General features: G+C 52.1%; 1 protein-coding gene across 3 annotated transcripts in view; it reads left to right on the top strand.

Moving 5' to 3' along the window:
- The window catches only part of PI4KA (phosphatidylinositol 4-kinase alpha), a 144,196-nt gene that overhangs the window by 95,119 nt on the left and 34,875 nt on the right, over nucleotides 1-14,202 (top strand). For all 3 annotated transcript variants that reach the window (XM_051826728.2, XM_051826727.2, XM_051826729.2), the window contains exons 24-29: nucleotides 4,622-4,692; nucleotides 4,775-4,899; nucleotides 6,258-6,339; nucleotides 6,541-6,624; nucleotides 9,097-9,186; nucleotides 11,188-11,307. In XM_051826728.2, the coding sequence (XP_051682688.2) occupies nucleotides 4,622-4,692; nucleotides 4,775-4,899; nucleotides 6,258-6,339; nucleotides 6,541-6,624; nucleotides 9,097-9,186; nucleotides 11,188-11,307 (572 nt within the window). The remainder of the gene's footprint in view (nucleotides 1-4,621; nucleotides 4,693-4,774; nucleotides 4,900-6,257; nucleotides 6,340-6,540; nucleotides 6,625-9,096; nucleotides 9,187-11,187; nucleotides 11,308-14,202) is intronic.

Genomic DNA, 14,202 nt, shown 5'->3' with positions numbered 1-14,202 from the left:
TGGCCAGGGACACACAGTCGGCAGAGGGGTGGAAATGTTCTGCATCTCGTCCGGGTGGTGCCTCAGTGGGTGAATACAGTTGTTTCCTGTCCTCAGATTAAACCCGTGATGTTTGTGAATTGCCATATGTGCAAGTTGTACCTCAATTTTTAAACATTTCAAAGGACTCACACTAGAGTTTTGGAAAAGTTTAGCCTAAGAAAAAGAGGTAGTGAAATGGAGACAGCAAAGAAAAAGGTTAAATGAGTGATACAAACACTTTTTGACCAATTTTAGTTTAAGGAGACTAATATGTCTAATTCATAAGGTTTTAAACAAATTGAGATGTTGAAATATTAAACCTGGTTTAATTAAATGCTTACAGTAATTTGATTAGTTTTTGTGATCATGTTTAAATATGCAGTGGAATTGGGTAGAATCCACAAATTTTTGATTAACAGTATAGACACAATTTTTGAGGAATAATGATTAATTCTTTTTTTTAAAGAATTATTTTATTTATTTGAAAGTCAGAGTTACACAGAGAGAGAAGGAGAGCCAGAGACAGAGAGAGGTCTTCCATCTCTGGTTCATTCCCCAATTGGACACAATGGCTGGAGCTCAGCCAATCCAATGCCAGGAGCTTCTTCCAGGTCTCTCCGCAGGTGCAGGGGTCCAAGGACTTGGGCCATCTTCTACTGCTTGCCCAGGCCACAGCAGAGAGCTGGATCAGAAGAGGAGCAGCTGGGACTCGAACCAATGCCCATATGGGATGCCGGCTCTGCAGGTGGCAGCTTTATCCGCTACGCCACAGCACCGACCCTGATTAATAAAGTCTTAACATGAACAAATTTAGTTATCAATTAAGTACAACTACTAGTGAGTAGTTGATGCCAGAAGTCCTTCTTTTTCATGCCTGAAGCTGTTGGCACATTGATGAATCTGTCAGTTCGTTCTTGTAGTGAAGTTATCGCCAGGTACTTTGGCTACTGTTTTTTCCCCTGGGTTGAAAAACCAATGCTTGAAGAAAATGTGTTTTAAAAAGCCACTCTAGGGACTCTTGAGATGCTGTTTCATAGAAGACTTTGATCCAAAAAGCCCTTCACAGAGCCCTTCACACTGCTGCACCCCAGCCAGGGAATGAGGTGTTTGGATTTTTTTCTGCAGCTGGGAACCAGTGGGGTTGGCCAGGAAGGAGGAGGTGAGGGTTTTAGAAGTTCCCTCTGCTGGAAGGATTGGAGTGAGCCAGAGTGGCCGTTTCTATAGAAGGAAGGGCAGAGAACACCCCAGAAGCGGCCTCCCGCTGCGAGGCTCTCACACACCCAGCTTGGGGTGGAGAGGAGGTGCTGTCTGTCGCTGGCTGAGCCGTCCGTCCCCACCCCACCCCACCCCCATTTGCAGCTAGTCGTGCCAGACAGTTGGCTCACCCTGAGATGCTTTGGCTCCAGCAGGGAGATTAAGAAGGAAACAATAAAATAAAATGTGAAGCTGCCAGTCCCTAAGGGACCTAAGGACCTAGCGCGTTCTGCCAGCCTCCAAGGGGACATCCGTGGGTGGAATGAGACCCCCTTCAAGTGCGAGTCTCACCCGCCCCTCTGTTACGGGGTCTTCAGAGGAAGTGAAATGGCACTGGGGAAAGTTGTGCTCTCCACCGCCACTTCATGCTCGGCTCTTCCAGGGGATTTCGAATTGTTTGTTTATTTTTGTTCTGAGTGTGGTACTTGAGTTAAGCCAGTACATATGCAGCTCTTGGGTTTGTTCCCTTCCTTTTCTCTCCCAAGATGTAGTTAGGAAGGAGACCTCTGTTACTCATGCATTTTCAGAACTGACCCAGGAGATGGGTATATGAAAAGTGTAGCCACCCCTGCCTCTTCTGCGCAGGAGTGAACTCCACCTCCGCGTGTTGCTGGCTGCGTGGGAGTGTGAGGGCAGGAGCTGCTCACCTGCCAGCCGTCTAGTTAGTACACCGGGAGTGCAGAGCCAGCCTTGGGTGCTACTGCGTGATAGTGATTGGCATCCAGCCGCTATTTGATTATTTTAAATTAGGGAACATACAGTTTTAGTTTCCTGAGAACTATATGGAAAAATTTTATAATATATATCCCTAAAATTTCACCCACCCCAGCCACCCTCTTAAGAAAGCAGCCTCTTGGGGCCAGCACTATGGCGTAGCCAGTAAAACCGCCACCTGCAGTACCAGCATCCCACATGGGTGCCGGTTCAAGTCCTGGCTGTTCCACTTCCCATCCAGCTCTCTGCTATGACCTGGGAATGCAGTAGAAGACAGCCCAAGTCCTTGGACCCCTGTAACTGCATGGGAGACCCGGAAGAAGCTCCTGGCTCCTGACTTAGGATTGGTGCAGCTCCAGCCATTGCAGCCAATTGGGAAGAGAACCAGCAGTTGGAAGACCTCTCTCTCTCTCTCTCTCTGCCTCTCCTTCTCTCTCTCTCTGCCTCTCCTTCTCTCTCTGTGTAACTCTGACTTTCAAATAAAATAAATTTTTTTTTTTTTAAAGCAGCCTCTCTCTACCCTTAGGCATCTGTCTGGGGCACACTTTTCAGACTGCTGACTGCTGTGTTAGGACCCATTCAGCCTGTAACAAACAGCTGTGAAATACCTTTTTATGTCTCAGGCTCTGAGCTGGGCCCAGGGATACAGTGTTGGTAGTCGTGCCTAGTCTCTGCTGTTACAGAAGACAGCCCTGTTATTTAGCCACCCCTAGTTGAAGACACTGCAAGTGGGGTAGGCCTTTGGCACAGCAGTTAAGTTGCCGCTCGGGGCACCTTTGTCCCCTGTCCGAGCGCCTGGTTTAAGTACTGGCTCCTCTGTCTCCAATGCAGCTTCCTGCTAATGTGCACCATGGGAGGCAACAGAAGGTGGCCCAGTACCTGGGTCCCAGCAAGTACAAGGCTCCCAGCTTCAGCACGGTCCACCTCTGATTACTGTGAACATTAAATAAATAAAATTTAAAAAAAAAGGCAGACACTGGGTAGAGCACAGCATTGTGGAGTATGAATTGATGTATCTTAAGATGCTTGCTTCTGGGCTACCACTCTCAGGGTGTTCTGTTGCTTTTTGTGATTTTTGTTTTTGTTTTTTAAGAAACAGTGCTCCCATTCATTCCCCTAATGCCTGCAATAGCCAGGACCAGACTAAAGCCAAGGGCCAGGAACTCAATCCAGGTCTCCCAAATGAGTGGCAGGGGCCCAGCCACTTGAGCCATCACTGCTTCCTTTCAGGGTGCACATTAGCAGGACACTGGATTCAGGGGTGGAACTGGAACTCGAACCCAAGCACTCCAGCATGGACTACGGGTGACCCAGCCACAGTGTCTTAACCTCTAGGCCAAAGGCCCTGTTGCTTATGCTTCTGTGACAGTGAACACGCCTGGTGCTCAGACCTTGGTTTCTAAATGCCAGTCTCCAGTGTAGGAACTGCGGCTCTTTGGAGAAATGGCTTGTTTCAGGGAGGGCTGGAACAAGGGAAATATAAGATGAGCCTGGGGTCCTTTGTCATGCCAGAAAGTAAGTATGTGCTAAGAAAGGAGAAGGGGCAGAAAAGGCGTGGGGAGTGTCAGGCCACGGGAGCCAACCCCAAAGCTGGAATGATGTGAGCAAACAAAATAATGATAGTATCGGATTATAACCTGATGAATAAGATGCCCATGAGTCAAGCTTTGCCCAGTGGCAGTATCATAACCAATGAGATGCATCCAAGGCACAATTGCTGCTAATTGAAAACTCCCCAGTGCCCCAACACAATGACTTGAAATGTAGCTGGCGTTGAAAATTCTGCGGCCAAATTCCACAAGTCCATACTAGTCCATATTAGATCATTGAACAAGAATTGGAGAAGGAAGGACAAACCCAAGAGTTCCTGTAAGTTTCTACTTTCTATAGGATGAGGAAAATAGGAAAGCCTGGGACGGCCACCACACTGCAGGCAGAATCCACTGACGGCTGCTAGCGAGCAGAGCTTTAAAGAGAAACGACATCTTGCATACCCTCCCAGTGTCTTACCCAAGTATTGGTCAGATGATGTGGGATTTTTAACTCTCATCCACAAGTTCTCTTCAGGGATTACCACTTAATTCCTGGGTGCTAAGTGTGGGCTGGACCCAGTGACTGACTTCTAAAGAGTTGAGAATAGAAAGGGAAAGCTATCCCTGAAAGCAGGCGATCAAAGTTAACCCAGCCGCGATAGGAGATGCTGATGGCATGTACCTTGACAGGATATGACAAGAAGGGCCGCAGTGCTGTTCTCCCCAGATCTGAGCACCAGACGATTAAATTGGGGGGAATTTTAAAAAGCCCTGTATTCAGAAGTGTCAAGGTGGCAAAAGACAAGGACGAGCAAGGAACCAGCAGAGGCTGAGGCATCCTGAATTGGCTCCTCGCGCGGAGAAGGAAAATGATTGGGAGAACTGGGAAAATGCAGGTGGAGCCTAAAGTTTTGGCAAACGCAGCCTTGGTTGCAGCCTGTGTTAACATCCGGGGAAGCCAGAGAAGGGTCTGCAGGAACCTGGCCATCTTTGACAGCTCTCAACTGTAAAATCATTCAAAAGAAAACACTTGCAGATAGCCAAGCTCAGACCCTTTGTGTTGCTGCGCCTGATCCGCGGAAACCTCCTTCTCGTTCCAGGCATGATGCAGTGCGTGATTGCCGTGGCAGACAAAGTATTTGATGCCTTCCTGAACATGATGGCGGACAAAGTAAGCGTCCCCAGGGTGTGAGTGTGTGTCCTCTGGGGCCCCTCGAAGGGCGCCGGCGCACCTGTCTCTCCTGACTCTCCAGGCAAAGACCAAGGAGAATGAGGAGGAGCTGGAGCGGCACGCGCAGTTCCTGCTGGTGAACTTCAACCACATTCACAAGAGGATCCGGAGGGTGGCGGACAAGTACCTGTCTGGCCTGGTGGATAAGTGAGTTCACGTTCCTGCTCACGCGGAGCCTGAGCGCGCGTGTGTGCATGTGTGTGTGTGTGTGTGTACACAGCTGTGATCCGTAATGCAGCGAAAATCACCCGGACTCAGCGGTACAGACAACAGTGGAGTCAGAGTGAAAATGCCCAAGGCATTGCTCCCACAGGATGTTGGTGAGTTTGCCACAGAGCCGCTCACTCTCGGCTGTCACTGTTAGAGCGCGTCTCTCACTATTCAGGGGGCTGCAGTCCCTATGTCTCCGAATCCCACCCTGGTGCCACCCAGCCCACCATCTCCTAGCCAAGGGCACAGGCAGAGGTCTGGTGTCCTCAGGGCATCTAGAAACAAAAACCCATGCTCATCCCTTTCTACTTCATGCCTTCGGTGCTGGGAGCCAGGGCAGACCCACCGAGGACAGGTCTGCAGGCCAGTCAGAGGTGGGCTTGGCCAGTGTCTCTGAGACATGAAAGCCAGAGGCAACAGACAGGCACACCGAGCCTGCCACAGATGCCACATGCTGGGTCCAGGCAGCAGCGCCGACTATGTGTGGGTCCAGAGCCAGCCAGGGGCCATGAGAGCCAGTCCAACACACACCTGGCATGGTTGGAGCTGGGCTCCCTGAGCAGTGGGCCATGATGAGTTACAGCCACATGGGCATACCATTCCTGCAGCTATGGGGCTGCCAGAGCCTGTCATTTTCATCTTCTCTTAAAATTTTTTTTTTAATTTATTTTTGTTTGAGAGTCAGAGAAAGAGAGAGCTCCCATTCACTGATGTACCAACCAAATGCCCACAACAGTGGAGCCAGGCCAAAGCTGGGGGAGCAAGGAGCTCCATCCCAGTCTCCCATGTGGATGGGCCATCACCTGCTGCTTCCCAGGATGTGCATTAGCAGGGAGCTGGAGTAGGAAGTAGAACTGGGACTCAACCCAGGCACTCGGATAAGGGACATGGGTGTCCTAACCAGCCAAACCCCCACCCCACCCTGTGTTTACCCTGCGGCTGTCAGGCAGCTACTGCTGTTTTCTGTTTGTGCCATAGGGTGAGAAGTCCTGTGGGGAGAAAAGGCTGTGGCCTGGTTGCTATATAACCAGGCCAGCTGGTGTTGTCAGAACAGGCCGCTTAGACTGTGTCTGACCCTGAGGAGTGGGACTGCCCGGGGCCTGGAGAGCATCTCTGAGCTGGCACTCACTACCCACCTCACTGCAGAGAGTCTTGGGGTAGGGGCATCCTGCCTCGGGGCCTCCTGACCCCCGCTTTGAGCAGCCAGCAACAAGTGGTGCAAGGGAAGGCGGCAGAGGTGGGGTGCCCGCCAAGGCACAGGTGGGACGGGCCCTGAGAGCCGGCTCTCTCTGCAGGTTTCCCCACCTGCTGTGGAGCGGGACTGTCCTGAAGGCCATGCTAGACATCCTGCAGACGCTGTCGCTGTCGCTGAGCGCCGTGAGTGTCAGCCCCTGCACCTGCTGAGTTGGGAATGGGGCCCAAATCCCACCCTGGTGTTTGCAGTAAGCCCCAGCCAGCTGGGGAGCCTGTCCAGATGGACATGTGGTAGGGTGGGAAGTGGTGGGGGCCCTGTCGGGGATGTGGCGGCGGCAGCCTGGGGAAGGCGGTTTGGGAGAGGGAGTCTCCCTGTGCTTGCAGGACATTCACAAGGACCAGCCTTACTATGACATCCCCGACGCCCCCTATCGGATCACCGTTCCCGACACGTGTGAAGCCCGAGAGGTAGGCCCAGCGCGGTCCCGCAGCAAGGGCTGTTTTCACTACCATTCCCTAAGTGTGTGAGGGCAGGTGCCTGAGGTGTGGCAGACCCTCCGTCCCCAGCAGTTTGCAGTGTGGGTGGTCCCATCCCACAGAGAAGCCATGAGCTGTGCTGAGATCCCCGTACAGGCTTGCGTGTCCTCCAGGCCCATGCTCACCTCCGGGCCTCGCTGACTCCTGGCTGTAGTCTCGCTTTCACTGCCAAAGAGCTTTTCAGCTACAACACAGTTCCTGTCCTGTCAAATCTACACCACCTCACTTCCTCCAAGCATTTGACCTTGTTATTATGGTAACGGAGTCACATGGCTTTGGCTTCGCACTGTGCTGTGTGTGGGGAAGGGCAGAGGAAGTACAGTCGTTCCTCTTATTTGCACTTGTACTTTGCTGTGGTGTCATTTATCCCTGTGTACTACAGCCCAAAAATAGGAGTAGAAAATTCCTGAAATAAACAATTCCTGTCCGGAGTAGTGTGATGAAATGTCACACTCTCCCTCCCATAGCACACGTCAGCCCTTAGTCCACAGTAATCATGCTGTGTGTACCACCTGCTGGTGGCAGTTGAGAGAGTAACAGACCACATTATGTAACTGTCACTCAAGTATTTTGTTGTAGTTGTCCTGTGTTATTGTTATTTGTTATTTTTAATCTCTTATTGTGCCTAATTTATAGATTTAACACTAGCACAGGTATGTAGGTACAGGAGAAAATACAGCACAAAGGTACTTCAGAAAGTACATGGAAAATGCAATTAAAAGTATGAGTTAATTTGGGGCTGCGCTGTGGCATAGCAGGTAAAGACGTGGCCTACAGTGCCAGCATCCATATGGGTGCTGATTCAAGTCCCCACTGCTCCATTTCTAATCCAACTCTCTGTTATGGCCTGAAAAAGCAGTGGAAAATGGCCCAAGTCTTTGGGTCCCTGCACCCACGTGGGAGACGGGGAAGAAGCTCATAGGTTCTGGCTTCAGATCAGCCCAGCTCTGGCCTTTGTGGCCATTTGGGGAGTGAAACAGTAGATGGAAGACAACTCTCACTCTCCCTCCCTTCCCCGTCCCCCGCCTGCCTGCCTGCCTCTCTCTCTCTCTCTCTCTCTCTCTTTCTCTCTTTCTGCCTCTGCCTGCCTTAGCCTCTCTGTAACTCTGCTTTCAAATAAATAAATCTTTAAAAAGTATGAATTAATTTTGGTGCAAATGAAAGTTTGAAATCTGTGCACATTTTCCGTATATTAAAAAAAGTTTTTTGGTACCAGAATAAACTCACGTGTTTTTTAAAAAAAGGATTTCTTTATTTTTTATTTTATTTTTATTTATCTTTTTGAAAGGCAAACTGACAGGAATATTCATCTACTGGGTCACCCCCAAAATAGCCACATCAGCCAGAATTGGGCCAGACCAAAGTCAGAAGCCAGGGACTGCCATCTGGGTCGCCCATGTGGGTGGCAGGGTCCCAAGTGCTTGAGCCATCGTCTGTGCCTTCCCAAGGGCATTAGCAGGAAACTAGATCAGAAGCAGAACCGCTGATGAGGATGTGGCTGTCTAACCCACCATGCCACAATACCTACCCCTAAACTTAGACTTTTTATTCCATCTTCCGTGTACTTTTTTGGGGGAGGGGATGTGTGTATATGTATAGTACTTCCATGGATTCAGGCTGTCCCCTGAGGAACTTGGAACATGTCTCCTGCAGATAAAGGGGGCTGAGAGTATCTCAACTCGAGGAGGGGTACCAGGCGTCTAACTTGGGCCGGCCCTGCCGTAGTGGGATTGACTCAGCTCTGCTTGGGTCTCCTTCACCCTGGGGCAGGCTCACATTCCAACTCCAGCCTCCCAGACAGACCAGGTTGTCAGAGGGGAGTTTCCCCACACAGTGAGGTGATGCCTGTTTCCTGTACTTGTCACCCGCCTTCTCCTACAGTCACTGTCCCAGGACAGTGTGGTGTATTGATCATGTTGATTCTGCCACACAGCCCTGCAGGTATGGCTGTGGGCTTCCTGTCCCCACGAGCCTGGGGCTCAGACATGGTCGTGTCAGTCTGCTGGGGCTGTCATGGCAAAGTGCCATCCACTGGTGGCTTAACTAATGGAAATCATCTTCTCAAGCGTCTAAGTGCTGCAGGTCCACAGTGTTACAAGTCCTTGGCTTATAGGTACTGCATTCGGTGTGAGTTCCCACACGGCCTTCCTCTGTGCTCACATCCCTGGTATGCCTGTGTCCAGATTTCCTCCTCTTGTAAGAACGTCAGCCAGATTGGGTTAGGGTCCACCCAGAGGGCCTGTTCATTCAGCCGCCTCTTCACCCGCCCTGTCCCTCCAAATGTAGACCCACCCTCAGGCTCTTGGGGTAGGAACTTGAGGAGACACAGTTCAGCCCATCAGTCACCACAGCAGCCCGAGGAGCTCATTTCAGACTTCTGAAAAGCCATCTCTCCCCTTCCAGAGCATTGTGAAGGACTTCGCTGCGCGCTGTGGAATGATCCTGCAGGAGGCCATGAAGTGGGCGCCCACAGTCACCAAGTCCCACCTGCAGGTACCTGCTTGGCATCTTCCGAGGTTCTCAGTGAGCTGTGCACTATCCAGAGAGCTTTATAGACAGCACTCAGACCAGACAGCACTGCACAGTGGGCCTGCACAGAGACCAGACGCAGCAGGCCCGTGCCTGGGAGCAGCAGGTGCTCAGTGGCGGTGCTGTGCTGGAGCACCTGCAGGGGTGAGTGTGCTGGTCGGGGCCAGCGAGCAGGTGACCGTCAGGAATCTCTCAGCACTGGGCCTCACGGCCTTCTGACTGTGTTCTTGCGTTCACTGCCAGAGAGGTGTTCAGCTACCAGGTCATGTCCTCTCAAGTCTGCATTGAGCCAGCATGATTGTGGCACCACCTCATATCCTCAAGGAGTGCCACTTTGTTATGAGGCTCAGAGTCACAGGGCTTTGGAGAGGGGCAGAGAACCTGACCACTCGACACAGGGTAAGGGGTAGAGGATGTGACAGGACTCAGGGGCTGTGGACAGTGTGGTAGGTGTGGATGGCTAGCAGGCCCTGGCATCTGAAGACTAGGGCCTTCATTGGACCTCTGCCCCCAGCATGGGCTCGGCAGGGGCTGTGGAGGCTGAACAGGGACTTGTGTCTGTCCACAGCTCCACCCAGGCTGCACATGGAGGGGCGGGGGAGTCTTTATAGACAGCGACCCTGGGGTGTAACACAAGAAAGGCTGCAAGGTCAGCCTTTGTCTGGACTCGGTCAAGCAGAGACGGAACAAAAATGGCACATGACATACGAGGAAAGAGTCACATTGAAAGGAGTCAAAGATAAGAAAAAGGCCTCTAGGAGGGGTCTTGGTCAGCAGGGAGCAGACGTGGGGAGGGGCTTGGAAGCTGACCTCAGGACCACTTTCCAAGGTGAAGCCAGATTTTGGAAGTATTTGTGTGTGGCGCCCAGGAAGGACGGGGTGTCTGCCCTGTGGGCCTCTGAGGCCGTCTGGAAGTGCTCCGTGCAGGAGCCTGTGGGCTGGGCCCCACAAAAGTGCCGAGCAGTGAGAGTTGAGTGGTGGGGGACTAGGAGGAGACGGGCCCACAGGTGAGGCTGGACAGAGCAGGTCCTCGTATCTAGGCCACCTTTGCCATTTGGTGCACACTCGAATTCTTCAGATGGCGCTGTTTCTCACACTATTAGTATTTAGGGAATGTCTGATTTCCTTTGGTTCGTACAGTTTAAATAGCAGATCAGATCTGGCCAGTGTACTTCCCTTTTCACCTTGTTAGCCACTTCCCCTCACCGTGGGGGTACGTAAGTGGGTTTCTGGGGCTCCAGGAATCCCCCAACGTCACTGGTGCAATTTGGGGTGTAGAGCTGTGTACGCTTCACTGCAAAGGGTCTTATGAGTCGCCCGAACATCCTTCCCAGGCCTAGAGGCCGTTCCAGCATAGCCTGCGTCTGGCCCAGGCGTGCCCCATACCCTCTGGGAGTTGGTGATCCTGAGGGCCGAGGCCCCCTCCTCCCCAGAGCAGGAGCCCCCACACACCTCTGGGCTCTGTCAGGTGTCCCTTTGCCCCTGCCCTTCTTCCAGTGGTGGACCAAACAGAATCAGGTGCTTGTTCTACACTCTTGTCCCTCCCTCCTGCCTCTCAGGTGCTACAGGGGCACTGCAGTGGTGGACAGGTGGCCTGAACCAGGGTGCCACACAGGCCATCCACACAGTGACAGAGCACCCAGGCTTCACAACCTGTTGCCAGCACTCAGCACAGCACCTGGCAAATGGCTGGTGCCCAGCAAGGATGTGCTAAATAAATGGTCTTGTCCCGTTGACCATGTGGCAGTGCACCCTTGTGTGGTGGCTGCTTGGGAATCGGGCCCTGCCCACATTTTCAGACGAGCAGTAGTGTGTGAGAGGGGCCTGAAGTCGGTGAAGGTTGCACAGCTGGTGAGTGGAGGTAGGCCTGGGATCAAAACCTGGGGTTTGTCCTCCACTCCACATCTTAGAATGGCATTTTATTGTTCCCTTTCAGTGGAATAGCATGTTTTTCTTCTTTTGCAGGAATATCTGAACAAACATCAGAACTGGGTGTCAGGCCTGTCTCAGCACACAGGGCTGGCCATGGCCACTGAGAGCATCCTACACTTTGCTGGCTACAACAAACAGAACACGACTCTCGGGGTACGTGCAGGCCTCCTGCAGAGCAGGAAGCCCCTTAAGCCAGGGGAGGACTCAAGCTCATGTGTGGCTTTTCACAGTAGGCCCCCCTGGCACCATCAGGTCACATGTGTGTATCTGTTGGCACGGTCTAAAGAAGAGGTGGCTTTGCACTTTGAGCATGTGGATTTATGGAGCTCAAAGCCTGATTCATTGATGAGAGTGGATTTTGATTTGAGCCTCTCCACATCCAGAGAAAGAGACTGAGAGCACATTCCATGGTCACATTTCACATTTGTTTGGAATGTGTGCTGGAATTCCTTGTGGTTCTTTTTTTTTTTTTTTGGACAGGTAGAGTGGACAGTGAGAGAGAGAGAAGAGAGAAAGGTCTTCCTTTTCCGTTGGTTCACCCCCCCAATGGCCACTGCGGCCGGTGCACCACGCTGATCTGAAGCCAGGAGCCAGGTGCTTCTCCTGGTCTCCCATGCGGGTGCAGGGCCTAAGGGCCTGGGCCATCCTCCACTGCACTCCCGGGCCACAGCAGAGAGCTGGCCTGGAAGAGGGGCAACCGGGACAGAACCAGTGCCCCAACTGGGTCTAGAACGTGGGGTGCCGGCGCCACAGGTGAAGGATTAGCCTAGTGAGCCGCGGCGCCGGCCCCTTGTGGTTCTGTTTTTGCACATGTGTGCCTTCAGCTTCATATTGTTTTCTGCTCAAGATTGATTTAGAGGGCAGCAGGTTCCTGGTACTTTCTGAGTTAAATTGGTGGCAGAGCAGGCAGTGACACCTGGTGGTGACAGGGCTGACAGTGTTGTGTTGTCTCACAACCCCAGGACCCAGTTAACTGAACTCTCTCTGATGCTAAAGAGGGAAGGATGCTTTTTAAAAAGATTTCTTCTCCCCTCCCCTCCCCTCCCTTCCCCTCCTTTTCTTTTTTTTTTTTTTTTCGTATTTATTTATTTATTTATTTATTTTTGACAGGCAGAGTGGACAGTGAGAGAGAGACAGAGAGAAAGGTCTTCCTTTGCCGTTGGTTCACCCTCCAATGGCTGCTGCGGCCCATGTGCTGCGGCCAGCGCACTGCACTGATCCGATGGCAGGAGCCAGGTACTTATCCTGGTCTCCCATGGGTTGCAGGGCCCAAACACTTGAGCCATCCTCCACTGCACTCCCGGGCCACAGCAGAGAGCTGGCCTGGAAGAGGGGCAACCGGGACAGAATCTGGCGCCTGGACCGGGACTAGAACCCGGTGTGCCAGCACCGCAAAGCAGAGGATTAACCTAGTGAGCCGTGGCGCCGGCCTCCCTCCTTTTCTCTCCCCTCCCCTCCCTTCCCCTCCCCTCCCCTTCCCTTCTTTTTTCTTTTCGAAAGGTAGAATGACAGAGAGAGGGGTCTTCCATCCTGATCCAGGCTGAAGCCAGGAGCCTGGAACTCCATCCAGGTCTGCCATGTGGGTGGCAGGGACGCAAAAACTTGGGCCATCTTCCACCTTCCCAGACACATTAGCAGGAACTGAATTGGAAGTGGAGCAGCCAGTACTTGAACCAGTACTCTGCTATGGGATGCCATTGTTGTAAGCCATGGCTTAACCCACTGTACTACAATGCCAGCTCCATGGATACTTTTTTATTGTGTGCCCCCTTGTTGCTGGTTGTGCGTGAGATCCTAAGGTGCCCTTGCCCTGTGGAAAGCACAGGGAGACTGTAGGCCCGCCCCCCGCCCCCGGCCTGAAAGCACCCAATAGAAAACACTCAGTACTCCCAGGGAAAGAGCAGACTGGAGGGGCAGTTTCAGAAGCACGGTTTCAGGCTGGCGCAACTGGAGAATGGAGGAAACCTCTGCAGGGCCCTCCCACAGCACTCCATGGCGTCCACTCCCGGTGCACAGCTGGGAGCCACTGGGGGGGGGGGGGGCAGCCACCAGGTGCTGTTTGCTGCTGTCAGGCTTTGTGTCCGTTGTCACATTGGATGCTCTTACCTTACTTGGCAGGTGGTTATCCTGAGGCTCAGACAGTCAGTGACTTCCTCAAGGTCTTAACAGCTGCTCAGCATCAGAGCCAGCTGCAGACAGAAACACAGGCCTGCTCCATGCCAAAGGCTATGCCGTCTCTAAAAATTGTAAAGCACTTGTGAGTTAGCCTTTTAAAAAAAAAAAAAATTAGGAGGCAGAGCAAGAAAGAACTAGCTCCCATCCATCGGTTCACTCCCCAGATGCCCACCACAGCCTGGGTTGGGCCAGACTGAAGCCGGGAGCCAGGTCTCCCACGTGGATGGCAGGAACTGAACTGCTTGAGCCATCACCGCTGCCTTCCAGGATCTGTATTAGCAGGAAGCCAGAGTCAGGAACCAGAAGTGGGATTGAATCCGAGCATTCTAATGTGGGACATGAACGCCTTAGCTGGCAACTCAACTGCTAGGCTAAACACCCACCCCTGGGTAATCTTCTAAAAAATAAACTAGTTTAATATTTTACAAGAACCATATTTTTTGTTCTTCCTAGCGTTTTGCTTTTTACCAAAATGTATGTTTTCTTTTCCTGACCCTCAATCAACCCCCTCAAAAAAAATTCCTCTGAACTCCAACAGCTGAGAAATTAATTTTCCTGGGTAGTATCTGTGTGTCAGGAAGTGGGTGGACTGTGTGCTACAGGGAACTTACGAAAGGTTGGATTGAAATGCTGGAGTCTTCAGTTCCAGGCCCAGCAGACACTAAAGAAGGAAGCAACAGTAACCAGCCCATCCTGGGCCAGGAAGTCACTGAGGCCCTGGGCCCAGGAGGGAGGGAAGCAACTGGGAAACTGAGGCTGAAGCCCAGGAAGTGTGGGGTGGGAGGGGCAGTGATTTCCCCCATTCACTGGTTGCCTCTGTACTCAGAGCTGTCCCATTCTGTCTTCTGCGTTTCAGGCAGCTAGGGGGTGCTT

The sequence above is a fragment of the Oryctolagus cuniculus genome, chromosome 21 (genome assembly GCF_964237555.1).
Source record: "Oryctolagus cuniculus chromosome 21, mOryCun1.1, whole genome shotgun sequence".
In the NCBI taxonomy this organism is placed as follows: domain Eukaryota; kingdom Metazoa; phylum Chordata; class Mammalia; order Lagomorpha; family Leporidae; genus Oryctolagus; species Oryctolagus cuniculus.
Note: the sequence above shows the minus strand (reverse complement) of the source record. Positions and strands in the feature narration are given on the sequence as shown.